At 27.3% G+C, this 27,714-nt stretch overlaps 1 protein-coding gene and 2 pseudogenes across 2 annotated transcripts in view; 1 reads left to right on the forward strand and 2 right to left on the reverse strand.

The window, feature by feature from the left end:
* The window catches only part of Hira (histone cell cycle regulator-like protein), a 79,681-nt gene extending 59,206 nt beyond the window's left edge, over nucleotides 1-20,475 (reverse strand). For both annotated transcript variants that reach the window (XM_075374742.1, XM_075374741.1), the window contains exons 1-2: nucleotides 20,330-20,475; nucleotides 16,938-17,000 (exon numbers count right to left, since the gene is read on the reverse strand). In XM_075374742.1, the coding sequence (XP_075230857.1) occupies nucleotides 16,938-17,000; nucleotides 20,330-20,366 (100 nt within the window). In that variant the 5' untranslated portion in view covers nucleotides 20,367-20,475. The remainder of the gene's footprint in view (nucleotides 1-16,937; nucleotides 17,001-20,329) is intronic.
* LOC142330347 (NADH-ubiquinone oxidoreductase chain 5-like) lies at nucleotides 3,025-6,029 on the reverse strand (annotated as a pseudogene).
* Nucleotides 7,499-8,410, forward strand: LOC142330553 (cytochrome b-like; annotated as a pseudogene).
* Nucleotides 20,476-27,714: the final 7,239 nt, after the last annotated feature.

Consider the following 27,714-nt stretch of genomic DNA (forward strand, 5'->3'; position numbering starts at 1 on the left):
AAGTTGAGGAGGATGAAATGGGAGAAACAATACTGAGATCTGAATTTAAGAGAGCATTAAAAGATTTAAATGGCAGAAAGGCTCCTGGAATAGACGGAATACCTGTAGAATTACTGCGCAGTGCAGGTGAGGAAGCGATTGATAGATTATACAAACTGGTGTGTAATATTTATGAAAATGGGGAATTTCCATCAGACTTCAAAAAACGTGTTATAGTTATGATACCAAAGAAAGCAGGGGCAGATAAATGTGAAGAATACAGAACAATTAGTTTAACTAGTCATGCATAAAAAATCTTAACTAGAATTTTATACAGAAGAATTGAGAGGAGAGTGGAAGAAGTGTTAGGAGAAGACCAATTTGGTTTCAGGAAAAGTATAGGGACAAGGGAAGCAATTTTAGGCCTCAGATTAATAGTAGAAGGAAGATTAAAGAAAAACAAACCAACATACTTGGCGTTTATAGACCTAGAAAAGGCTTTCGATAACGTAGACTGGAATAAAATGTTCAGCATTTTAAAAAAATTAGGGTTCAAATACAGAGATAGAAGAACAATTGCTAACATGTACAGGAACCAAACAGCAACAATAACAATTGAAGAACATAAGAAAGAAGCCCTAATAAGAAAGGGAGTCCGAGAAGGATGTTCCCTATCGCCGTTACTTTTTAATCTTTACATGGAACTAGCAGTTAATGATGTTAAAGAACAATTTAGATTCGGAGTAACAGTACAAGGTGAAAAGATAAAGATGCTACGACTTGCTGATGATATAGTAATTCTAGCCGAGAGTAAAAAGGATTTAGAAGAAACAATGAACGGCATAGATGAAGTCCTACGCAAGAACTATCGCATGAAAATAAACAAGAACAAAACAAAAGTAATGAAATGTAGTAGAAATAACAAAGATGGACCACTGAATGTGAAAATAGGAGGAGAAAAGATTACGGAGGTAGAAGAATTTTGTTATTTGGGAAGTAGAATTACTAAAGATGGACGAAGCAGGAGCGATATAAAATGCCGAATAGCACAAGCTAAACGAGCCTTCAGTAAGAAATATAATTTGTTTACATCAAAAATGAATTTAAATGTCAGGAAAAGATTTTTGAAAGTGTATGTTTGGAGTGTCGCTTTATGTGGAAGTGAAACTTGGACGATCGGAGTATCTGAGAAGAAAAGATTAGAAGCTTTTGAAATGTGGTGCTATAGGAGAATGTTAAAAATCAGATGGGTGGATAAAGTGACAAATGAAGAGGTATTGCGGCAAATAGATGAAGAAAGTAGCATTTGGAAAAATATAGTAAAAGAAGAAACAGACTTATAGGCCACATACTAAGGCATCCTGGAATAGTCGCTTTAATATTGGAAGGACAGGTAGAAGGGAAAAATTGTGTAGGCAGGCCACGTTTGGAGTATGTAAAACAAATTGTTGGGGATGTAGGATGTAGAGGGTATACTGAAATGAAACGACTAGCACTAGATAGGGAATCTTGGAGAGCTGCATCAAACCAGTCAAATGACTGAAGACAAAAAAAAAAAAAAAAATATTAACAGAAAATCAAATAATAGAAACAATCTGAACTACTATACCAGCAATCATTTTAATTTTTATTGCTATCCCATCAATTAAAACCTTATACCTAATAGAAGTAGTAATTAAACCATCAATTACTATTAAAACAATTGGACATCAATGATACTGATCTTATGAATATTCAGACTCCAAGAAAATAGAATTTGAGTCATATATAAAACCACAGAATGACTTATCATCATTTCGACTAATTGAAGTAGATAACCGAATAATTATCCCATTCTCAACACAAATCCGAATAATCATATCATCATCTGACGTAATCCACTCTTGAACGATTCCATCAATAGGAGTAAAAATAGACGCAATCCCAGGGCGACTTAATCAAATTAGCCTAATAACTAAAAACCCAGGAGTATTTTTCGGACAATGTTCAGAAATTTGTGAAATAAATCACAGATTCATACCAATCACTGTAGAAAGAATTAATATAAAATCATTCATTAAATGAATAAAAACATAAAACTAATAAACATTAAGTGACTGAAAGAAAGTAATGGTCTCTTAAACCAAAATATAGTAAACATCGAATACTCTTAATGAAAGAAGCTAGTTTAAAAAAAACATTTAACTGTCAAATAAAAAATACATTTAATGTGCATCTTGATTGCACAAATATCTCCTATTATATGAAATATCATTTTAATAATAACAACAGCCACAATCATAATAAACATAACAAAATTATTCTTTATAACTAATCTAAACCCAAATAAAAAAATAAAAAATAAAAAAAAATAAAAATACATATTCACTGAAAATGATAACTAGACTATTCTCAACATTTGACCCAACAACTAAACTTTTACAAAGAAACTGAATAATTATAATAATAACAACAATAATTTTACCAAAATGATATTGAACCAAAAAATCTCGAATAAATATAATAATAAAAATAATAGAAAAAAAACTAATATATTAATTTAAATTAATATCTCACCAAAAAGAAATTTTAATTATAGTAATATCAATCTTTACATTTAGCATAATCAGAAATATAATAGGATTAATTCCTTATGTATTCACATCTACAAGTCATTTAGTAGTATCAATGTCAATTGCATTACCAAGTTGAATCATAATTACAACATACAGATGAAAAAACTTCACAAATGAAATATTCAAACACATGCTACCAAAAAGAACACCCTCAGCCATTTCACCAATAATAATTCTAATCGAAACCACAGGAAATCCTATTCGACCAATCTCACCAGCAGTTTGATTAACAGCAAATATAATTGCAGGTCACCTACTAATAACCCTATTAGGGAACACATCATCTATTAAAATCTTAATATTCATTATACCAATTCAAATAACCTTAACAGCATTTGAAACAGCAATTTCAATAATTCAAGCATACGTATTTGCCACACTTGTAACTCTTTATTCTAGAGAAGTACCCTATGAAAAAAAATCATCCATTTCACATAGTAACAAAAAGACCGTGACCAATTATGCTATCAATAAATGTAATAACAATATTGACAGGAACTGTAAAATGAACCCAAACAAAAGAATATAACCTAATAATATTAGGATTAACCTTATCAACAATGTCAATATTATGATGACGAGACATCACATGAGAAGCAACATTTCAAGGAAATCGTACAAATAAAGTAAAATCACTAATAAAAATAGGAATAATTATATTCATTATCTCAGAAATAATATTCTTTGTATCATTTTTCTGAATATTCTTTCACTCAAGACTGGCATCATCAATTGAAATTGGAATAAACTGACCACCAAAATCCATTAAACCATTTAATCCATTAGAAGTTCCTTTACTAAACACAATTATCTTAATCTCATCAGGAATTACAGTAACATGAGCACATCACAGAATCTTATTAAATAAACTATCAATATCAAATAAATCATTAATATTAATATTAACCATCCTTCTAGGATTATACTTTACATTTCTACAAAAATGAGAATATCAACAATCAACCTTCACAATAGCAGACTCAATTTATGGATCATCATTCTTTCTAACTAGAGGATTTCACGGTATTCATGTAATTGTGGGAACAACCTTCATTATAATCTCAATGGTACGATGCATAAAGATACATTTCTCAGCCAGACATCACCTAGGTTTAGAAGCAGCAATCTGATACTGACATTTTGTAGACGTAATTTGATTATTCCTATATCTTTCAATTTACTGATGAGGAAAATAATAATAATCTTTTTAGTACAAAAAGTATAATTAGCCTCCAACTAATAGATTAAAAAAAATTAAAAAGATAATCAAAATTACAATAACAATAATTTCACTAAGATCAATCATTATTATAATAATAATATTCACAATATTAACCTCTAAAAAAAATAAAATAAGACGAGAAAAAAATTCACCATTCGAATGTGGATTTTCAAAAATATCATCGACACGAAAATCATTTTCTACTCACTTCTTTTTAATTGCAACAATCTTCTTAATCTTCGATATTGAAATCTCAATAATCATACCAATATTCTCAACAAAAATAATAATTATAGAAGAATGACTGATTTCATCAACAATTACAATCTTAATCTTAATTATAGGACTTATCCATGAATGAAAAATAGGAATACTAGAATGAAGAAATTAAGGAGAATAGTTAAATATAACATTTACTTTGCAAATAAAAATTATTGAATAATCAATTTCTCTTAAATAGAGTAAAGAAGTAAAATTACAATTAATTTCGACTTAATTTTAAGGATAATCCTCATACTCAATTTAACTGAAGCTAAATAGAAGCTATTCACTGTTAATGAAAAAATTGATTATATCCAGTTAAAAGAATAAAAAGTAAAGGAGCCGCTAACTACCTTTCAAGTGAAATCACTTTATTCTTATTTATATAGTTTAAAAAAAACAATACACTTTCAATGTATAAATAAATAAATTTTATAAATGTCCAGAGAAAAAATTCATAATAACAATTTCAATGTTAGGCTTTTAGTTAAGCTATCCGAACAAAAAAAAAAAATAAAAAAAATAAAAAATAAAACTTAAGAATATTTAAAGTAAACCTATCAAAAAAAAAACCTAACCATTGCAAAAATCCAACTAAACCACCCGAAACAAAATATCCTAATCAACCAACATCAACTAATCTATAACTAAAATAACAAAAACTAAAAAACCGATTTAAAAAAAAACCTGAAGAATAAAATCTTAAAAACCACATAGAACTGAAAAAATAAAAATAAACTAAACCAAAATAAAAATATAAAAAACTTAAAACATCAAAAAACAAAAAAAAAACAAACAAAAACAAAGGAATCAACTTAAAATCAAAAGACAAAATAAAAAAAAAATCATCCTCAAATAACCAAAACATAAAAGAACCAACAAATAAACAAGAAAAATATAAAAAAAGGAGAGAAATATTTATAAAAAAACTATAACAAAAATTAATATAAGGAAAAAAAAAGAATTGGAAGAAAATAAATAATAAATTAAACGTAAACTGTAAATAAAAATAACACCAAAAAAAAAAAATTGTATAATCAAATAAAAAAAAAAAACTCTAAAATAAAATCCAGAAAAAAAGGGAAATCCACATAAACAAATTAAAGAAACAAAAAATGCTGAACTCACATAAGGACATTGCTTTACCAACCCACCTATAAATCGAATATCTTGACTACCTAAAAAACAATGAATAAAAATTCCAGAACACAAAAAGAGTAACGACTTAAATAAGGGATGAATCAACAAATGAATAAAACAAAGAGTTAAAGAACCTAAAGAAAGAGTAAAAAACATAAATCCTAATTGTCTAAGAGTAGAAAAGGCAATAATCTTTTTTAAATCGTTTTCTAAACAAGCAGCAAACCCAGATAAAACTATTGTGACCAAAGTAATAATTATTAAAAAATAAGTATCACAAAATAAAATAAAATAATTAAAACGAATAATTAAATAAACACCAGAAGTTACTAAAGTAGAAGAATGAACTAAAGAAGAAACAGGAGTAGGAGCTGCTATAGCTGAAGGCAACCAAACACAAAATGGAAACTGAGCACTTTTAGTAAAAGAAGCAAATAAAACTAAATAAACCAAAATAATAAAATCATTATTAAAAAAATTAATATAAAAAATATAATGAAAAGAACCAAAATTAATAAATAAACCTAAACACAAAATTAAAAATACATCACCAATACGATTCATTAATAAAGTAATAAGGCCAGAATACAAAGAAACTCTATTTTGATAATAAATAACTAAACAGTAAGACACCAGTCCTAAACCATCTCAACCCAACAATAAACAAATAAAATCAGGTATTAAAATAAAAAAACCATACTTAAAATAAATAAAAAAACCAAATAATAAAAACGAACTAAATTCAAATCACCCCTTATATAACCGAGACTATAGAATAAAACACAACCTCTAATTAAAAATACAAAAGACATAAAAAAACAAGAAATTCAATCAAAAAAAAAAACAAGATCATACTCAAACAAATAAATACCAAAAAAAAAAATAAAAAAAAAAAAAAAAAAAAGATTGTAGCAGAAAAACATAGCCTATCCTCAAAAAGATCTTTGACATCACAAATCAAAATTTTAAATTAAAATAAATAAGCAAAATAAAAAAAAAAATAAATAAGTCAACATTATATAAAAAATAGGAAAACAATGGAGAAGAAGAATATAAAATTCACGAACACAACAAGAATTAATTAAAATTAAATCACCAGAATATAAACCATGCTGAGTTAAAGAAAAAATCATCACTCTATAACAAGCAGAAAAAATAAAATAAACATCAAAAAAATAACTGAAAAAAATCTTCATCTTAAAATAGAAATAATTAAACAAATCTCAGAAAATAGATTTAATCTGGGAGGACAAGATATATTTATAACACAGAACAAAAATCAAAAGAAACTAAGTGAAGGTAAATAGTTAAGTAACCCCCTAACAATAAAAAATCTTCGGCTTCCTAACCGATCATAAATAATACCAATTAAAAAAAAAAGACCAGATGAAACAAAGGCATGAGCAACTATAAAAGATAATGAACCAATAAACCCAAGACCAGATATAGTAAATAATCCACAAATAACCAAACTTATGTGACAAACAGAAGAATAGGCAACAAGCACCTTTAAATCTCTTTGAATTATACAAAATATTCTAACAAAAAAACAGCCAAATAAAGAAATACTAACAAAAAAATAACCATAATTAAATAAAAAATAATAAATATAACCTAAACAACGAATAAATCCATAGCCCCCCAGCTTTAATATTACACCAGCTAAAATTATAGAACCTGAGGTAGGTGCCTCAACATGATCCCTAGGCAACCATAAATGAAATCCAAATAAAGGAAACTTAATCAAAAAATAAAATAAAATAATAAACATCAAATAATTATTCAATAAAAAATCAAAAAATAAATAATTAAAATAACCATAAAAACTATTTAAATAAAAAATTCTAAACAAAAAGGGGAAATAACCAAAAAGAGTATAAAAAATTAAAAAAAAATCCTGCGCTTAAACGTTCAGGCTGATATCCTCACCCAAAAATCAACAAAAATAAAGGAATCAATCTACACTCATATATATTCATATATATATCAAGAATTGCATCAAATGAAAAATTCAAACCAAGAACAAAAATTTTTTTAATCTGAATATTAGTTATATTAATTTCTATTATAATAAGAAATTTAGATCCAACCACAGAAATAATTACTAAATTTAATGAAATAAAGGAAATGACAACCGAACTAACTGAAGAAAAATCAACAAGAAAATTTTTTAGAATATATAAAATAAATATTACACTTACAATAATATTAATCCTAATTATTACAATAATCTCAGTAAATAACATCGTAAGAACATTTGAAGGACCACTTAAAAAAACTTATGTTTAAATCAATACGTAAATTAAGACCAATTAATTCATTCTTAATTGATTTACCAAGACCATCAAATATTTCATTATGATGAAACTTTGGATCACTTCTAGGAATATGCTTAATAATTCAAATTATTTCAGGATTATTTCTAGCAGTACATTACTCACCAAGAATTGATAAGGCTTTTAAAAGAATTGTGCATATTACCCGAGAGGTAAATTACGGATGAATAATTCGAAATATTCACGCAAATGGTGCATCATTATTCTTCATTTTAATTTTTATACACACAGGACGAGGAATATATTATGGATCATTTAAATTAAAGAAAACATGAATATCAGGATCGTTAATTCTTTTAACATTAATAGCAACAGCATTTATAGGATATGTATTACCATGAGGTCAAATATCCTTCTGAGGAGCAACAGTAATTACAAACTTAATTTCAGCAATTCCTTACATAGGAGAAATAGTAGTACAATGAGTGTGAGGGGGATTTGCTGTAGACAATCCTACACTAAATCGATTCTTCACATTCCACTTCATTTTACCATTCATCTTATCAACAATAGTAATATTACACCTAATATTCCTACACGAATCCGGATCATCTAACCCACTAGGTATAAAAAACAATATTGACAAAATTCCATTCCACCCCTACTTCACAACAGAAGATATCTTAGGAATAGTAATAACAATAATAATTTCTACAATAATAATTAATTTAAATCCATTCCTCACCATAGATCCAGAAAATTTTACACCAGCAAATCCACTAAGAACACCTCCACACATTCAACCCGAATGTCAACCACTAATAATATCAATTATAATTATTATATCAATACCATTCTCAATAAAAATAAAATTTCAAACAAGATCATTCTACCCAATAAATAAAGTAATATTCTGAACCATAGTAAATACATTTATTTTATTCACATGAATTGGAGCACGACCAGTAGAAGAACCATATATTATCACAGGACAAATCTTAACCACAATTTACTTTTCATTTTTTATTACCTATCCCGTGTCTGCAAGGATATGAGATAAATTATAAGTTGTAAGTTAATAAGCTCAAAGCAATATAACTTTAAATTATAGGAAAGTATAAAATATTATTAACTTTTTTTTTCACCTTAAAATAATGAAAAACAAAAAAAATCCTAAAAAAAATAAAAAATATAATTTAAAGTAACAGGTAAATAACTCCTTCAACACATTTATCATAACGATAACGAGGAAAGGAACCACGAACCCATACAAAAAAATAAATAAGAAAAACAACCCTAATAAAAAAAAAAAAATTTATACAATCACCCCCCCAAAAACTAAACAAGTAAAAAATCTCATAAATATTATATTTCTATATTCAGATAAAAAAAATAAAGAGAATCTAAATGATCTATATTCAACATTAAATCCAGAAACCAACTCTGACTCACCCTCAGAAAAATCAAATGGAGAACGATTAGTTTCAGCTAAAATACAAGAAAGAAAAATTATAAATAAAGGAAAAGAAAAAAAAATAAACCAAACATCCAACTGAAAATAACAAAACTAATTCAAATTAAAAGACTCACAATATAAAATAAAACAAAAAATAACTAAAAAAAAAAACAACCATAAGAAATTCTTTGAGAAATTCTACGTATACAACCCAATAAAGAATAAACAGAATTAGACGACCAACCAGCAATTATAATAAAATAAACCCCCAAACCAGAACAAAAAAAAAAAAGACAATAAGAAAATCCAACAAAATTAAAACTAAAAGGAAATATTAACCAAAAGATTAAAGAAACTGAAAGACCCAGAATAGGTACAAAAAATAAATTAAATAATTTCCAAAAACAAGAAAATAAAATTCCCTTCTAAATAATTTTAAAGCATCTCTAAAAAGCTGTAATAAACCAAATAAACCAACCTTATTAGGACCCTTACGAAATTGAATATAACCTAAAATCCTACAAACAAAGTAAAAAAAGCAACACCCAAAAGAATAAAAATAAATAAAAAAAAAGAACTAAGAATAAACATTTACTAACTGTAAAAATACATTATTAAATTCTAAATTTAAAGCACTTAAATCTGCCAAATTAGTAAATAAATTATTATATTACCAAAAATCCTTTCGTACCAATTAAAATAAATTCAAAGAAGATAGAAACCAACCTGGCTCACGCCGGCTTGAACTCAGATCATGTAAAATTTTAAAGGTCGAACAGACCTTAAACTGTAAAACCTACCCCACAGAAACTTTTAATCCAACATCGAGGTCGCAAACAAATCTATCAATAAGAACTCTCCAGATTTATAACGCTGTTATCCCTAAGGTATCTTAATCTTTTAATCAAAATAAAGGATCAAATACACATAAAAAATGTAAAAAAAAATAAAGATTAAAATTTTATTTATCACCCCAACAAAATTTAATTAATAAAAATTTAAAAAATAAACTAAAAAAAAAAAAATTTAAAAACAAAATAAAGATCTATAGGGTCTTATCGTCCCTCTCCTAAATTTAAGCTTTTTAACTTAAAAATAAAATTCAAATTAAATTTTTAAAATAAAGTATAATTTTCGTCAAACCCTTCATTCCAGACCTCAATTAAAAGACTAATTATTATGCTACCTTAGCACAGTCAAAATACTGCGGCTATTTAAACCATTGAGCAGGCCAAACCTTAAATAAATTACAAAAGGACATGTTTTTGATAAACAGGCGAAATTATTTTTTGCCTAATTCATAAATAAAATTTTTAAATCTACTAATTTAATCATAATTAAAAATAAAAAAATTAATTAAAATCCAGTAAAAAAATAAATATAAAAAAAAACCTAATTTAATCTACAACGAACTTTAAATGATGAAAGATTCTAATCCAACAAGAAAAAGAAAAAAAAATAAATTATATAAAAAAAAAAGAGCTTATCCACCTTAATATAAAATTTCAAAATGAAAAAAAAAATAAAATTAACAAAAAGAAATTCTCGATTAAATCAATTTACCAGATAACCAGATATAAAAAGAAATGAATTTCATATCGAAACAATCCCAAACTTATAAATAATTATTCCACAATAAAATACAGATTAAGATAGATCTTCACTATTTGGGAAAAAAAAATTAATTAAAAAAATTAATTAACCCTGATACAAAAGGTACTAAAAAAAATTATTATTCTTTATTTATCCAATACTATACAATTAACTAAATTAAAAAAATCAAATAAAAAAAGACACAAAAAAAAAAAAACCTATCAGACTCAACTGAACTGAACAGTAAAAATTCTTATTGTAAATAAGAATAAACCGAAGTCCGATTCTAGATACACTTTCCAGTACATCTACTTTGTTACGATTTATCTCAATTTATGAGAGTGACTGGCGATATGTACATAATTAAGAGCAAAATTCAAAAAATTAATTACTATTAAATCCAAATTCAAATTTAATCAAATTAAAAAATCAAAAAACAAAAATCAATGTAACCCATAATAACCTTCTTATAACTGCATCTTGACCTAACATAAATCTTTAAAAAGAAAAAGAAAATAAATTTTCATTACACTAAACGACAGAGATATACAAGAAAAAAAAGGTACAAAAAATCGTGGAATATCATTTAAATTACAGGTTCCTCTAAAAAGATTAAAAAACCGCCAGATCTATTAAATTTCAATTATAAAAAATATACTACCTTAGAAAAAAATTACTAATTAAGAATAACAGGGTATCTAATCCTTGTTTAAATTCAAATTTACATAGAAAAAAAAAAATTTATTATATAAATTTCACCTAAATACAAAATATTAAAACCAAATAACACTAAATTCTAAAAAAATTAACTTGAACCTGAGGAATAACTGCAAATGCTGGCACAACATTTTTTGGTTCTAAAAAATATAACTTAAATTAAAAAATTAAATTAAAAAACCTTAACACTGAAAATAAAGATTAACCATTAAGGATATTTAACCTAACAAAAATTTACATGCGTTATAAATTTAAAGCCAAAAAATCCAATTTTTTTTAAACCATATTTAAAGGGGACCTTAACTCCAAATTTTTAAACAACAAATAAAACAAATTACATTCAAAAAAGGATCTCCTCCCTTAAGCAAACATAACTTCAAGCTACCCCTAACTGAAGTTAAATAAAAATTATAGCTTAAACCAGTCAATAAAATCAAAAGCTAATAATTTAAGATAAAGAAATATTAAATAAAGCTACCCCTAACATTATTTAATTTAAATAAAAAACAGTAGTTAAAATAATAAAAGTAAACTTAAAAGTTGATAACTAAAAGCCACACAAATATAAGATAAAGCTACCCCTAACATTATCTAATTCAAATAAAAAACAGTAGTTAAAATAATAAAAGTAAACTTAAAAGTTGATAACTAAAAGCCACACAAATATAAGATAAAGATACCCCTAACATTATCTAATTCAAATAAAAAAGAGTAGTTAAAATAATAAAAGTAAACTTAAAAGTTGATAACTAAAAGCCACACAAATATAAGTTAAAGATACCCCTAACATTATCATAATTTTATATAAAAAAAAGCAATGGTTCAAAATATATAAAAATAAACTTAAACAATAAATAATCTTAATATCAAAAATAACAATAGTATAATAATAAATTTGTTCTTAAAGAACCAAAATAAATACTTAAATAAAACATATGTAATTATTTTACCAAACTAAACCTTAAGATAAGAATTAAACCATGAGGTTTTTTTTTTTTTTTTTAATAATTATATATTTTTAAATACACTTATTATAATATAATTATATTCCTTAGGTTTTTTAAACTTTAAAATTTATTTGAATGAATAAAATTATTTTTAATAAAATCCTATTTAATTTGATTAAAAGTTAATTTAAATTAAATTCTTATGAAATAGGTATTTAATTAAAATTAAAGATAATTTTAATTAAATATCTTATTGATGCATTTAATTAAATAATTTATTTTAGATGATTATCTTTACAAAAACTATTTTAGATTAAATTAAAAATCTATATTAGATTAAAATCTTTATTTAAATACAAGAGGTTATCTATTATATAATAATTTTTTTAATTTATATAACACTTATAAATTAAAATATTATATTTAATAAGATTAAATATTAAAGGGAGAAATAGCTATATTTAAATAAAATATATATATTTTATATTTATATTTAAATAAAAATTTAAAAAACATCTAAACATAAAATTTAATTAAGGAAAACAATTTTACTGAAATTACGGACAGAATAAATATAAAAAGACACCATGTACAAATGCATTAATAAATGTAAATTATTGAACATCCATTCTTAAAGAACAGACTTTCAAGTAATTTTTTAAATACCTTATATATTTGAAAGTAAATTTTCTTACAAAAAGTATCCATTATTAAACATTTTAAAATCATAAACAGATCTACAATTGTACTGTTTCATATAATTAATGTAAAAATATACAAAAAATAATAATTTTCTAAAAATAGCTACTTTAAGAAAACTTTATGAATTGCTATGATCATATTTGGATAGAACTGATTAATTAAATTAGAATTATGTAAGAAATAAAACTTATTTTAATTTAATAACATATTATTTACAGCAGAAAGGTTTGTTTTCATAAGTACATATCAGTTATTTAATGTTAATATAAATACAACGTACAAAACACTTCAAAATTAACCATAAATACTTATAAATTATTATTATTTATAAATGTTACATTGATAATAGTTTATTTATTTTACAAAGAAAGTATAAAGAATGAAAATACAATTATTTTAAATAAATTTAATGCGATTAATAAAATGTAATTAATAGTCAAACTCAATTTAAAATGCTTGAATTTAAATTAATTGATAGATCACAAAACATAGAAACATAGTAATAGTAAATTAATTTTGCAAATATTCTATAAATCTAAAAAAAAATTTAAAAAGAATTACAAAAAAATAAATATGTGGAGGTATTACCTGAATGTAAATTGTTTATTTCTTATACCAAACACATCATTGCGGACACTAGACCAAGAAATTATAGATACTTTCAAAGAATTGGAGGTGTGTTTAATAAAACAGAAAATTAACAAACTCTTTTATTACCTAATTTTGGCAAAAATACAACACAAATAACCATTTAGTCAACATAAATTTTTCAATTAAAGAAATAAATCATTCACTATAAACAATTGCTGCAAGTAAAAAAAAAAGAAAGGAATTTGCTCAATTAATAAAATAATGTAATCAACAGGGGATTCAATGATACCTATAATTATCCTAGCACAAAAGATAAAAGTGGGATTTCAAGAAATCCAGCCCTCAGACAAATAATTATAGATAAATTAAGAGAAATTAGTAATACAGCAAAAAGATGCTTTTTAATTTTGTACATAAAGAAGGGGACAGCACAGTTACTAAAATTCAGATTTCAAACTGAGTTTAAAATGAAATTTAGTTAGACAAGACAGTTGCAATGTAAACCAAGCTCCTTGAATCACACCCATTCTTGAAATACATCATCATTAAGTTCAAACAAGAGGCTGATATTCTAATGGCAATGTAGAACAAAATTTATAAAAAAAACTTAAGAAAAAAAATTATAAGTTCTTTTCAAGCAGCAGAAAATTTAGAGATGTTTTTTAATTTTTCAAAATGAACACTATTTTGAATAATAAAGACAAAACCATTTTTTCAATGTATGCTTATCCTATAACATCAATCTGGAATACGAAATCTGCAGTTAATATGTTCCATTTTATGATTTTAAAAACTATTACCTTTTCCCATAAGTTTATACAGTCCTGCTTTCATAGTTTTCTATTTGCTAAATTTTCAGACATACGTATATTACCCATGAATACCAAGAAGTTACTAAACATATTCCGATATTTTTTTTTTAAACTGGTGGCAAATATTACAGTTATTAGTCTAAACCTTCTCATGCATGGTCAAAAAACAAAAACATTCAGTTTTTTAATATAGGGAGTTACAAATACCACAACGAGAATTGGATATGTGATTACATATCAGTAGTAGTTTATATTATCTAATATTTAACAGTTTCACTGACCATTGGACTGACCCAAAACATCTATTACTGAATAACTGGTACTATTGGATTCTCTTCAATAATAATAATAATACTTCTTCAAACAATAGTTGAATCTACTGTTTTGCTTTAAAGTGCCTTAATCAAATACTAATTTTATTATCATTATTGGATAAATTCTATTTAGTAAAATATCATCTCTTGGTATTCCTTCAAGAAATCAGAACAAGTTTATAAAATACAAAAATGAGCAACCAGGTTGTCATTTTTTGGCACTCAGTGTAAATCACGTAGGCTAATATTTGAAAATTAAAAAATCTAAGCTAGATTAGCAGCTAGAATTCTAGCTGAGAATGCTAGAATCTCAGCTAGATTAAAAAATCTCTGAGTGTTTTATTGTAAAATTTCATGAAATTGATTTCAGTTCGAACAGTTCCATGGACGACAGTGATGATGAAGAGGAGGACATATTGAGTTGAGTTGAAGAAATATAACTTGGAAAGAAAGAAATATATTGTGTGTTAGGTAATGTATTAATTCAGTGAGTCTAGTAAAAATTATTTATGAAACCAATCTGGAATGGTGTCATTATAATATAATGTTAGGAAATGGTTTGATTAAAATATTATAATGTGATTAATTTTGAAATTGCTTGGTTTTTTAGTAAGTTCATTTTTTACATTACATCATTCATTCATTCATTTTTATTATCATAATCATAATATTTTATGGTTTTTTTTTTATTATTATTTCGCTGACAAATTAGATTTCTATTGACATCAAATGAGTTAAGATTTAAGAGATGATTTATACTGTAAAATTTGTTTAATACGTCTGATTTGTGCATAATATCATTAATTGTGAACGTTGGATACGTGGTAATATTTCTTAGAAATAAAAATAATCATGAATTAATGTTACCATCCATGTCCACACAGTTAAGACAAGATCAAAGACAAGCTTTGTTTTACTGAAGTAGATTTATTTTTTACTTAAGTGTAATACTGTATATGTGTTACATATTAGGGACATAGGAACTTTGATGAAGGCCAAATTATGGAGCCAAGAACTATGACAGTAGATGAAGCTTTGCTCTCTGTATTCCTGCATGCAGACTGAAACTCTCTCTGTTGTTGGATCAAGACAAATTGTTATGATACAATCAAAATGTTGGTTACTAAACTATCGTTTTGGTTTATATTGATCAACAGGTTCTTTAATTTTTTAAACAAAAAAATTAAAGAACTAAACTAAAGAAAGACAACAATGAGAGAGAGAGTACATGCTGAGTATGAGAGTACTTTTTTGTTCTATAAAATTAAATTTAAAACTAAACTACTGATCATCATAGTGTATATTTAAAGCAATCTTCAACATGAATTAATAATTTTACACACCAGATAAGGCATATTAAAAGAACAAATAGGATGTATATTATTGCACAACTGGGCTACCGTACAATCTGTTCACGACAAGTGCCACCCATAATCACAGAAAAGAACAAAAATCAATGAAGGAAATGTGAACACCTTCTGAAATATCAGTGACAAGGGAGATGACTTCGTTTCAAACACTGTGATGGGAGATGAAACTTGGGTGCATCATTACAATATTGAAAAAAAACAGCAGAGCATGGGAATTCCAACATTATGGTATGTCACAATTAATAAAATCAAAACACAACCATCTGCAAAAAGATTTTTCATGGCAGTGTACTGGAAATTCCAGATGTACATATGTGACTCACTCCCTGGAAGCTGGGTAGAGTGTAAATTCTGCGTGATGCAGAGATGTTAACACCTTAGGAGACAAGTATGCTGTGTTTGACACTATGGAGCTGATAATTCTGCAACACAATAATGCTCAGCCTTATACATCATGAGCAATTGCCAAGGCTTTAGTGAAGTTAAAGTTTGAACCTATTCCGCACTCCATAATCACGAGATTTGGTATCCTATGATTTTCACTTTTCTGCAATTAAGGAGAGATATTAAGGATATTCATTTCACCACAGCTGATAAACTGGTCATAACGAGGTAGTGGATCAAGGAAAATCCAATAGCATTCTTAATTGACAGAATGAGAAAACTGGTCCACATTGGAAAAAATATGCAGCGGAAAATGGTGATTTTCTGGTAAAAAAACTGCAAGTTTTTATAGTAAATAAAATAAAATTTGACTAGCCCTTTTCATTCGTGAGTTGTAAGCGACCATGCATTACATTTCAGCCACTCCTTGTATATAAAATCAATACGAAATACTAGTAAATTTAATAATTCTAAACATAAGAAAACAGTACAATAAAAAAGGATATACAGTTTAAAATCCAAGTAAATAAATATAGTAAATAAGATATAAAAACTTACCCTGTCCTCCAGTAGCGAATCTTGACCCATCTGGATGAATATCAATGGAAAATATAGGCATCTCTACAATAACAAATATAAATAAATTAAATAATGAAAATCTAATTTTAGATTTCTATTTAACAAAATACAACTAAAAGATAAACTAATTGACTAAATTATTAAATAAAAAACATGAAGTAATTTTAAAATAAAATACTGTTAATAATTACACATTTTTTAAGATAACTTTTGAAAAATGAGGCTACTATGAACAAAAATTTAAAGTTTTTACTACATATTAAGTCCATTAATTACTTCATTTTCTTTATATATATATGAATATATATGAATCGATCTGAGAAGTAAAGAACTGAATCAAAATTTACATTTTTTTTTATAGTGAAATTTGGTTATACAACCCAAGCTTCATCAAACTGAGGAGAACGTAATTAGGTCAGAAATGCCTTGTAATATTTTTGAAACTGAAGAGAAAGGTACCAAGTTGCTGACTTTCTTCCATTCTCCCCAGTACAAAAATTTTGTACTTTTATGTTGGCAAGACACTTTACCATTGTGAGCAGTTAAACTATCCTATCAGCTGTGACTATGTATGTTTGTTTATGAGTATTACAGAGCTTATAGCAAATGTTGTTTCCCAATATTTATCATAGTATTTTCATTCAGTTTATTAATTTTGTTAATTTTTTTTTAATACTTTTAGACAGGCACTATTTTCATTTCTTACTTTAAAAATTACAAAAATAGAAAAAGTTAAAAAAAATTCACAACAGAAAACTTAAAAACGTAAGAGCATAAAGAAAGCAATTTTACATGGTTTACAGTACAAGAGTTGTTACACTGGTAGAGAGGTTAGTGCTAAAGTTACTGGAAAAGAGTGTAATTGTTGTAATAAATGTTTCTTAAAACTTAATGTTGGTTCACAAAATTTTATTTTAACTTATTTTTAAATCTAAGCAGCAAAGATTAACACCATCTACATTTACAGTGACTAATAGAAGCTATGGAAGTTAAACAAAGACGACCCAGAAAAAGAGAAGATGGTAAGAAAAAACTGCTTCTTCTAACTATTTTTTGGTTTATAATGGAACAAAGATAAATTTTTGCCAAAATCATTCATCAGTTTGCATGCTATATGAAAGAAATGTATTTATAGACTTACTAAACTAACTACTTTTAGCTGGTAAAACTCCCAAAGATATGAGAGGAAAGAATCAGTCTGAAAACAAAATTTCTGAAGAAATTTTGAAAATTATTGGTGATCACATCTGTAGTTTTCCTACAAAAAAGTCACTTACACTGGCAAAGAAATAGCATATCTAGATTTACATTTAAATATATTACAAACAAATGCATGAATTATTTGTGAAAAAATTTTCTAACCTAAACATCAAATATGAATTTTATGGGAATACTTCACTGGTAAAATGTATAACTTGAACAAAACCTTACCGCTTCAAAATGCTTTTCTATAATTTACAGTCAAACTTATTACATGTTTGTCAAATTCATCCCGTTTTCCTAGCACAGGTTTTTCACGTTTTCTATTTCTAACAGCAGTTTCTACCTTCCCTTTCCTATTTATTTCAGTCAATAATCTATTAATACTACTGACAGACACACCAGTTAATTCAGAAGCAAGTTGTTTCACTACTTTCTTTTTAAGCAACAAAGGATTTTTCTCCAGCAGTTGACTGAATACGTTTAAAACTATTTTTTCTTTCACCACTTTCAAATGTTTCACTCTTCTTAGCTTATTAAAAGATGTTCCTGAATTATCAGCCATATCGATAAACAATTAGAATATTAAAGGTTGCTGTGTAATTTACAATTACACAAGTTATGAAACAAGTCTCAATCTCTCAGATTTGGAAGATGAGTTAGCTTCAAGACAAGACAACATTAAGTCATTTGCTACTTCATTAGAATGGTTCAGTAATCTTAAAAAAATAAATTCTTCAATAGTATGCTGAACACTGATAAGTTTAATAATGAGGCTAGATATATTTACAAAAAGAAAGAGTGACATCTAGCTATTTCAAGATAACTTTAATAATGTGCATAATGTTACAATGATAGTGAGAAAGGTCTCCCAGCTTCTAAACTTTTATGCAATAATAAATACATGCACGTGTTTCTGGCAGACTTAGTGCAGGTTTCGACATTAGGTATCAAAAATGAAATTTACTTGCTAGTGTACAAATTTGTAAATAGAATACCTTTAACATGCGATTTGGACAATGAAATTAATGGTTAAATCTAAGATTTCAAATCATAAAAAGTATGAATTTTTTGTTTAATTTTAAATTATTTATAAATTTCATAATTTTGTGTACATATTAATATGGATATCTGACCTTATCATGACATTAAAAATTTTACAATAAACTTTTAAGATGGTGGAACAAACGGCAGTTTTTTTTTGTATAAGCAGACTGTTTTGACTCTTAGATGTACAACCTTTCAAAGGCTTTTTATAACCAAAATGCTCAAAGAATCCCCAACTATTTAATGTTGCAATAATAAACCCTCCAGCTCTAATCCATACAGGTCTACAAACAAAGGTTTTTGTTGAAAAAAGAGCAACTTTGAACATAAATTTAAAAACTAGTAAATATATTTACAGTATACCATATTAAAATTGGTTTTCAGATATGACTTAATTATGAATACAACTGTAAAAAAAATCTATTATTTTTTAAATATATATTACATTCAATGAGTTTAAGTACACTGTGTGTTACTGCACCCGAGTCCTGTTAAACCCCCATTTTGCAGTTCTTCACAAACACTTGAAGTTTTGCTTATGTATACTGTATTCTCATCACAAAGTCATAGAAGTAACCGACTTTGAAATGTTGGAACCAGCTGTTTCACGTCTAGTGGTACATTACACTCATCTTAAATCAGAATTCACAAGAGATATTACCTTAATCCCACCTCTTACTCGCTGAACTAAAATTACTGGAATAAAATAAAATTTTAAAAACTTAAATTTAAAACTTTTTGAAAATAATATTTCTGTTAGTTTTACTGATATACAAGGGTACATTACTTATTCATGCACAATATATGTTCTTAGGATTCAACACGTAACTTCTAACAACAAACGACGGAATCGAATAAAAATTATGTTTATGGACAATATCAGCAGCACTATCATAAGTGGTTCAACGTTGCAAGGTTGATTGAAAAAATGTTTAAACTAACCTATACTAAAAACATTTTTTTTAAAAACATCATAACACTGATTTTACAAAAAAGATATCGTTCTTTCCACAAGTTGTTACACAAAAAAATATTATTTGCATGTGCACATGTAGTATTATTCAAAAATGGTACTGCCGGTAGGCAAATGTTTCACGTTTGTTTACATTTTTAAACGTACTTACCATCATGAGTAACCCACTGTGGCTTCAAAACTTTCATTATTCTGTAGACGTCAGAATCTGAACTATAATATAATAAGAAATCATAATACAAAACTAAAAAACTAAAATAAAGCTAAATCGCATAATTACTGAACAACCACAAAATTAATTCATGATCAATAACACCAACATTACCACCTAAATATATTGTACGACAGTTTCGAAGCTCAGAGTTCGGAAACTTTAAAATGATTTAAGTGTTTCATTTGTTTTCAATTTACAATATAAACAAAAGAGCTTTAACTAGGATTTTGAAAACCAATCCACCTTGAACTCTGAGCTCTTGATTAGTACCCATTAGGAATCACGAGTAAGGAAAGTAATGTTCCTTCGAAAGATTTAAAATACCGGTTATTTTTAAAATTAGGCGAGTAAAGAAACAAATGATTTTTTTATACTGCAAACTCATGCACATGTTAAAGCCGCTTTTTATTATTCGTTTCTCATGGAATTATGGGACAACTTAAGTTTCTCGAACAACCTTTATTGCGAAAAGTTTTATTTACAATTTTGATACATAGTGCTACGTGTCAGTTCACAAACGCATCATTTCAAGACATGTTTGGAGTTCGTTCCTAAGTGCAGTATTGTTTATTTTTCGGAAGACAGCCAAAATATTTTTTTTTTATGAACGTTAATTTTGCCACAAATATAATTCAGATGATAAAAATGAACCCACATTTAATGACCTTACCCAGTAAATGTAAAGTATACAAGCTTTGTAAACTGCAAAGTTATTGAGTTTAATTTTTAATTCATTGAGCAGGCCGTATAAAACAACCTTGTTTGAATTATCTATAGACATGGAAAACCAATGTGAACACTAATAGAAGTAACAGAAATTGAACTATAGACAAAGAATTGAACTGACAAAGAAATATGTTTGACAACATAAATAAAATAGTATTTTGCTTGACAGAACTACCTTGACTGAACAGATAATGTAAATAATTAATTATGCATAATTAAATGAACCATAAATTACAAACTATTTACACTAATTACAACTACTGAACCACTAATTACAAACTAGTCAGTTTGGTGCTTCAAAATCTTGATTGTGTTAAGTAATGTAAAAAAAATCGTGCAAAATGTTCCAAATAGTCAATTCTTAGCAAAAAAAAAAAAAATTATAACGAATTTAGTATTATTTTTTAAATATTAATTTAATTGTAACAGAATAATTTCCAGTTACAGCCACTGTATTCTTTTTTCATTTTTTCTGTGATGAGATGAATGCTATAACATTAAAAAAATGCTAAACCTAACAGGGATTTGAACTTAAAATGTTTCAGTACAGAAAAATACAACTAAAGAACAACTAAAGAAAAAGTACAACTAATAGAAATTTCTTTTCAGAATGATAAATATATAAATTGAGACCAAATTTTGAAGGACTGTTACAAATACTATAATATCATAAACATTTTCCTGCAACGTAGTAACAGCTAACAACACATATTAAAAAATTGGGCTGAAAATCTATTTCCAGCCCATGTGGGCATACTACTGCATGGATCGAGCTAATTTTTTTTTTATTCTGCTCGGATTGATCTACAGATATGACGTGTTATAAACCTAACCTATTTATTTTCCCACCAAAATTTATTTTTAAATCTTAAATCTTTTTATTGCTTTATAACTGTTTCTTTTGTTTTTTAATTAATTTTATTTTTGTAAAACTTTATTATTTTTGGTATCACATTTCCCACCGGACAATTTTAAAACAACAGAATAATTTAGATATTAGAGGTTACAACATAATATTAGAGGTTACCTCAAGAAAAGGCCCTTTCATTGTAAAAAAGTTTATTCTGAAAACTTTATAAATATTTTTTATTTCTCTTAAACTACATACCTCATACTACCTCTCTATAAAATCGCCACATGAATTAAAACATTCATTGTAGCGATACACCAGTTTCAATATACCCTCATCGTATTCGTCTGCCGCCAGTCTAGCCACTGATTAACACCATTTTTAAGTTCATCATCACCCGCGAATTGCTTATCATTCAAAAATTCTTTCAATTTCCCAAACATATGGTAATCAGAAGGAGCTAAGTCCGGACTATAGGGTGGGTGATCGTAAATTTCCCATCTAAATGTTCTCAGTAAATCACGTGTCGGACCCGCAACATGTGGACGTGCACTATCGTGCAGTAGGACAACGCCGTCGGTCAGCCGCCCACGTCGCCGATTTTGATTGGCACGCCGTAACTTACGTAGGGTTTCGCAGTAGGCTTCTGCATTTATAGCCGTTCCATATAGCATGAAATCAATCAACAGTGTGCCAAACCGATCCCAAATGACTGTGGCTTTATCTTTGTTGGTCTGGTTGGTGATTGAGGATGACGCCATTCACTTTTGCCATTTTCTCTCTGGCGTGTAATACGAAATGCACGTTTCATCGCCGGTAACAACTGAATTAAGGAACTCATAATCTTTTTCTGTGTACCGCATCAAAAATTCCAAAACAGATCCAATTCGGAATTTTTTGTGACGTTCCGTTATGGCGTTCGACACCCAATGTGCACAAACCTTTCTGCAGCTTTTTGTGACGTTCCGTTATGACGTGCGACACCCAATGTGCACAAACCTTTCTGCAGCCTAAATGGTCATTAACAATGCGACCAATAACAGCTCTTGAAACGTCAGGAAAAAGAAGGGACAGGTTGGAAATCGTTGAGCGACGATCTTTTCTGTTTTTATGATCGACGCGTTTCAAGAAGTCCGATGATTATCGAGGGCCTCCTCGAACTTTCTTTATCACGTACATTAATTCTGTTATTTCTAAATCTTTCTCACCATTTTTGGACGTTTCTTTCATTCATTACATTATTACCGCACACAGCAACCAACTGCCTATGAATTTCAGCCGGCTTATCGTCTTGATAGTTTAAAAAACGTATGACTCCACGTACTTCACAGTCGGCGGAAATATCCTTTTTTCTATTCATTCTATAACGTAATTACTCACATGTAATCAAAGATATTACAACTTACAGACAACAATGCAGTGTGTATGTACATTACTAGCATGCCCATGAATGACACAGGTTCTCCAACCTTAAGGAGAGAAATTTTCCAGCGGTCTTTACTTCAGAGATTTCCCTCGTATATAAATCTTTCATTAAATCTTGTTAATTTTCAATGAGGGGAAAATGAACATACATGATATAGTTCAACCTATAGATCAGTTTAATAGTTGATTTACGAGTATTATTTTTAAATAAAAGATTTAATGCTAACATTGAATACTGGTCCTCAGAAGAAGAGGGGCAGTTGCATGTTTTTCTGTGCATTAGTGGTAATTGTTCATTCTATAGGAAGCTGTTCAATTTGAAAGAAATGACAAAGTAATTTTATTTTGAGTAAACAGGAGGTTGTCTATTTTTTGTATAGGTAAAATTGGAAAGGGTCTGTTAAGTATGGTCAATAGGCTATTAAACACCAACCTATGTGGCGCAAGTGGTAGCGTCTTGGCCTTTCATCTGTAGGTCCTGGGTTCGAATCCCGCTCAGGCAAGGCATTTTCACACACTGTCATTCATCTCATCCTCTGAAGTAATACATAATGGTGGTCCTGGAGGTAAAAGAGGCTATTAATGGAGGAGTTAAATTATCATATAAAAACTGGAATAATTTTTTTTTATTTCTTATTTAGTTTTTCGTCTACAGTTTCTATGAAGCTGGCAAACAATCTACAACCATGTCATTTATGTGTAGGCTAGAATTTTCTTTACTTAAATTTTTTTTTTTGTTTGATGTAATTTATTATACTACACTGCATTCTTTATAAGTTTTATGTACTTTATTAATATATTATATGCAAGTACATAATAATCTAATTTATTGTTTCTTGTTGCATAAAAGATGATACACTAAGTTATGAGCTGTTTTAAACTTCATACACCACCTGCATTAAAATAGTTAAGATAGAAATGTAGTACTTACATTAATTTATACTTTACAGAGCCATCTTTTAATTTCATATTTCACTTACAGTGTTTAAACATTCTTTTTTTTAACAAAAATTGACATCAACACCAAGTTTTTCTTAAAAAAAAATCGAGTATTATATGAATTTCAATATTTAAATAAATGTCTAAAAAACTAATTAAAAATGATTTCATTACTTTTTTTAATGTTGGTTTTGTTTAGTATGGCATGAGTGATTGGAGACATGGACTGTAAATTATATAGTCACACTCACTATAAAACATAAACACAAATTTGTCTGATCACAAATTGTTCTATTTGAATTCTGATATGGTCTACTACGACATATGTGAAAAGTATTATAATTTTACTTGTAAATTATATAAAACATTAAAGAATTCAATTAAAACTGTTTGACTGTATGCATGCATTTTATGTTTGTAGAATTAAAGGGTAGGTTTTTTGGAAGTTTAGTGAGATCATAATATTATGTATATGGCACTGCAAAGGCCAACAGTTAAATAACTATTTAGAATATGTTTTACCTTCTTTTAGCAAGATGTTGATTTTAATATATTAAAATCATATTATTAATTAATAATAATAATTTAATTAAATTGTTTATTACACTGATAAACATCATTTTTGTTTCCTAACATGCGATACATGATTTTAATCTGTTATTTTTATGCTAAAAATTAATATGAATTCAGAATCTTTCTGTCACCCATCATCTTTGAAAAATTTTTACATTTTAATTAAAGGATTTTTTTTCATTTTTCAACATGATGTTAGCATTTTAAGCTCCTATATTATATTTTGCTAGCTCATTTTTTACTGTTTAACTTTGTTAACATAATTTGTTAGCAATAAATAACAATACTAGACAAAGAATTAAATCATATTATAACATCATATCTTATACTGAAGAGTGAGCCTTCATGGACAAGATTAATCATGTCTGTGCAGGTCAAAACATGTAGCTGAAAACACAGCTGTTGTTTGAATTAAGCACTGGATTTAGGAATGAATTAATTTTGTGCAGTCTTATTGCTGTCTTACGTTTCTTAACAGTGCAGTGTCATAATGCCTCGAAATTGTGTAAATGATGTGGATGCCTTTTGTTATGTATGTGGTGAGTTTACCGTAAAATCAAATAGAAAAAATATTACACCTTTAATTAAAAAAGCAGCACATCACTTGTACTTTCAGTGTAAAATTTGTGATCAGGATAAGACGTAAGTTCCTCAGTATGCACTAATTGTTCTGTGTATTTAAGAGGATGACTGAAAGGTACACGGAAAGCTTTGCCATTTGGTATACCTATGGTTTGGCGTGAACCAAAGGATCATGTAACCAATCGTTAATTTTGTTTAACAATTGTGTCTGGAATTTCTAAAAAATTTAAACATACAGTAAAATATTCTTCATTGCAATCTGCAATCAGGCCTGTACTTCACAGTGAAATTATTCAGTTCCTGAGCCACCTATTAATCTATGTTTCAAAAGCAGTGATGAAGAATCAGGCAGTACTGAAGAAGAAAACAATGATTTTGATTTTGAATTATCTTCCAATAAGCCACATCTTATATCCCAAGGTGAATTAAATGACTTGGTTAGGGATTTGAATCTATCAAAAAATCAAAATGAACTGTTAGGATCAAGACTGCAAGGTTGAAATTTACTTCAAAAAAATACAAAACTTTTGGGCTTTTGAAGCCGACAAAAAAACTTTCTCAGTACTTTATTGATGAAAATAATTTGCTTTATTGCACAAATATTGATGAGCTTATGTTGCACTTAGGACAAGTTCATAAACCTGGGACTGGCACCTTTTTATAGATTTGTCCAAGTATAGTTTAAAAGTGGTTCTACTACACAGCGGTAACAAATATGCTTTGATACCAATCGCTTATGGTATTAATTTGAAAGAGACGTATGATGTGACGAAAGACGTTCTTGAAAAAATAAATTATAAAAAATATAGCTGGACAATATGTGATGATTTGAAAGTTATAGCTATTTTTTTAAGCATGCAGTTAAGTTATACTAAGTACATGTGTTTTCTTTGCGAATGGGACAGCCGAGCTAGGGATAAACATTATGTTACCAAAGAGTGGAAGAAACAAGATAACCTAACTCCAAATGGAAAAAAAATATTATTCATGAGCCCTTAGTTGAACACAAAAAAATATTTTTACCCCCTTCTCCATATCAAGCTAGGACCAATGAAAAATTTTGTAAAAGCAATGAAGGATAGTCCTGAATGTAAGTGAAGGAAAAATTAAAGAAAAAATATTTGTTGGCCCTCAAATAAGAGAGTTGGTCAGAGATGATATATTTAACTCAATGTTAAATAATGCAGAAAGTGCAGCTTGAGCTTTATTTAAAGATGTCTGCAAAAATTTTCTCGGCAAACAAAAATCCAACAATTACCACAATATTGTTAATCAACTTCTTACTTCATAAGGGATGTAATATGTATTTAAAAATACATTTCCTCCACTCACATCTGGATTATTTTCTGGTACCTCAGAGATATAAGTGACAAACACGGTGAATGTTTCCACCAAGACATTTTGGTGATGGAAAGCTGCTATAAAGGGAAATGGAATACTAACATGCTAGCTGATTACTGTTGGACATAAATTCTGAATGCGCCTGAGGCTATTTATAAAAGAAAAGCATCAGTGAAATCATTCTATCACAGGTATGGCCATGCAAAATTATAAATTTTACAGATTTTAACTATATTTTCCTTCAATTGTTTTGACTAAGGATGATAGAAAAATTTTATTTACAAATCTGTAATGTATACAAAAAAGTTTCAAGAAATGTAAGAAATAGTATCACACAGTTAATACAATATCAATAATGGTATCACATTTGAGAAACATTAAAAACTTTTTTTTGTTTATCAGTGTTATTGACCAACAATGGACACATTTTTGGTAGTTATATTTTAATGAACAATTAACCAAATATGTTATCTCTGAATAAAAACAAATACAACAAGCAGATTGCTATAAAAAAATATGAAATAATTCATTTACATATCATCAAATACCTAAGAAATAATTATTGTGCTAGAGAATTACAAGGTATTGTCATCATTCGTAATCAACTAATTTTGAAAAATTGATACTGTTTTTTTCTGTTTCCGACATAAAAACTGCTACATGTAGTATGGAGGAAGATTTAGTTCTTTTAAATTGGTGATTATTAGGGAATTCTTAACTGTTAACCCTTTTCCTTTCTTTTTCCTGTTTAGCCTCCAGTAACTACCGTTTAGATAATTCTTCAGAGGATGATATGTATGAGTGTAAATGAAGTGTAGTCTTGTACATTCTCAGTTCGACCATTCCTGAGATGTGTGGTTAATTGAAACCCAACCACTAAAGAACA

The sequence above is a fragment of the Lycorma delicatula genome, chromosome 9 (assembly GCF_047948215.1).
Source record: "Lycorma delicatula isolate Av1 chromosome 9, ASM4794821v1, whole genome shotgun sequence".
Classification (NCBI taxonomy): domain Eukaryota; kingdom Metazoa; phylum Arthropoda; class Insecta; order Hemiptera; family Fulgoridae; genus Lycorma; species Lycorma delicatula.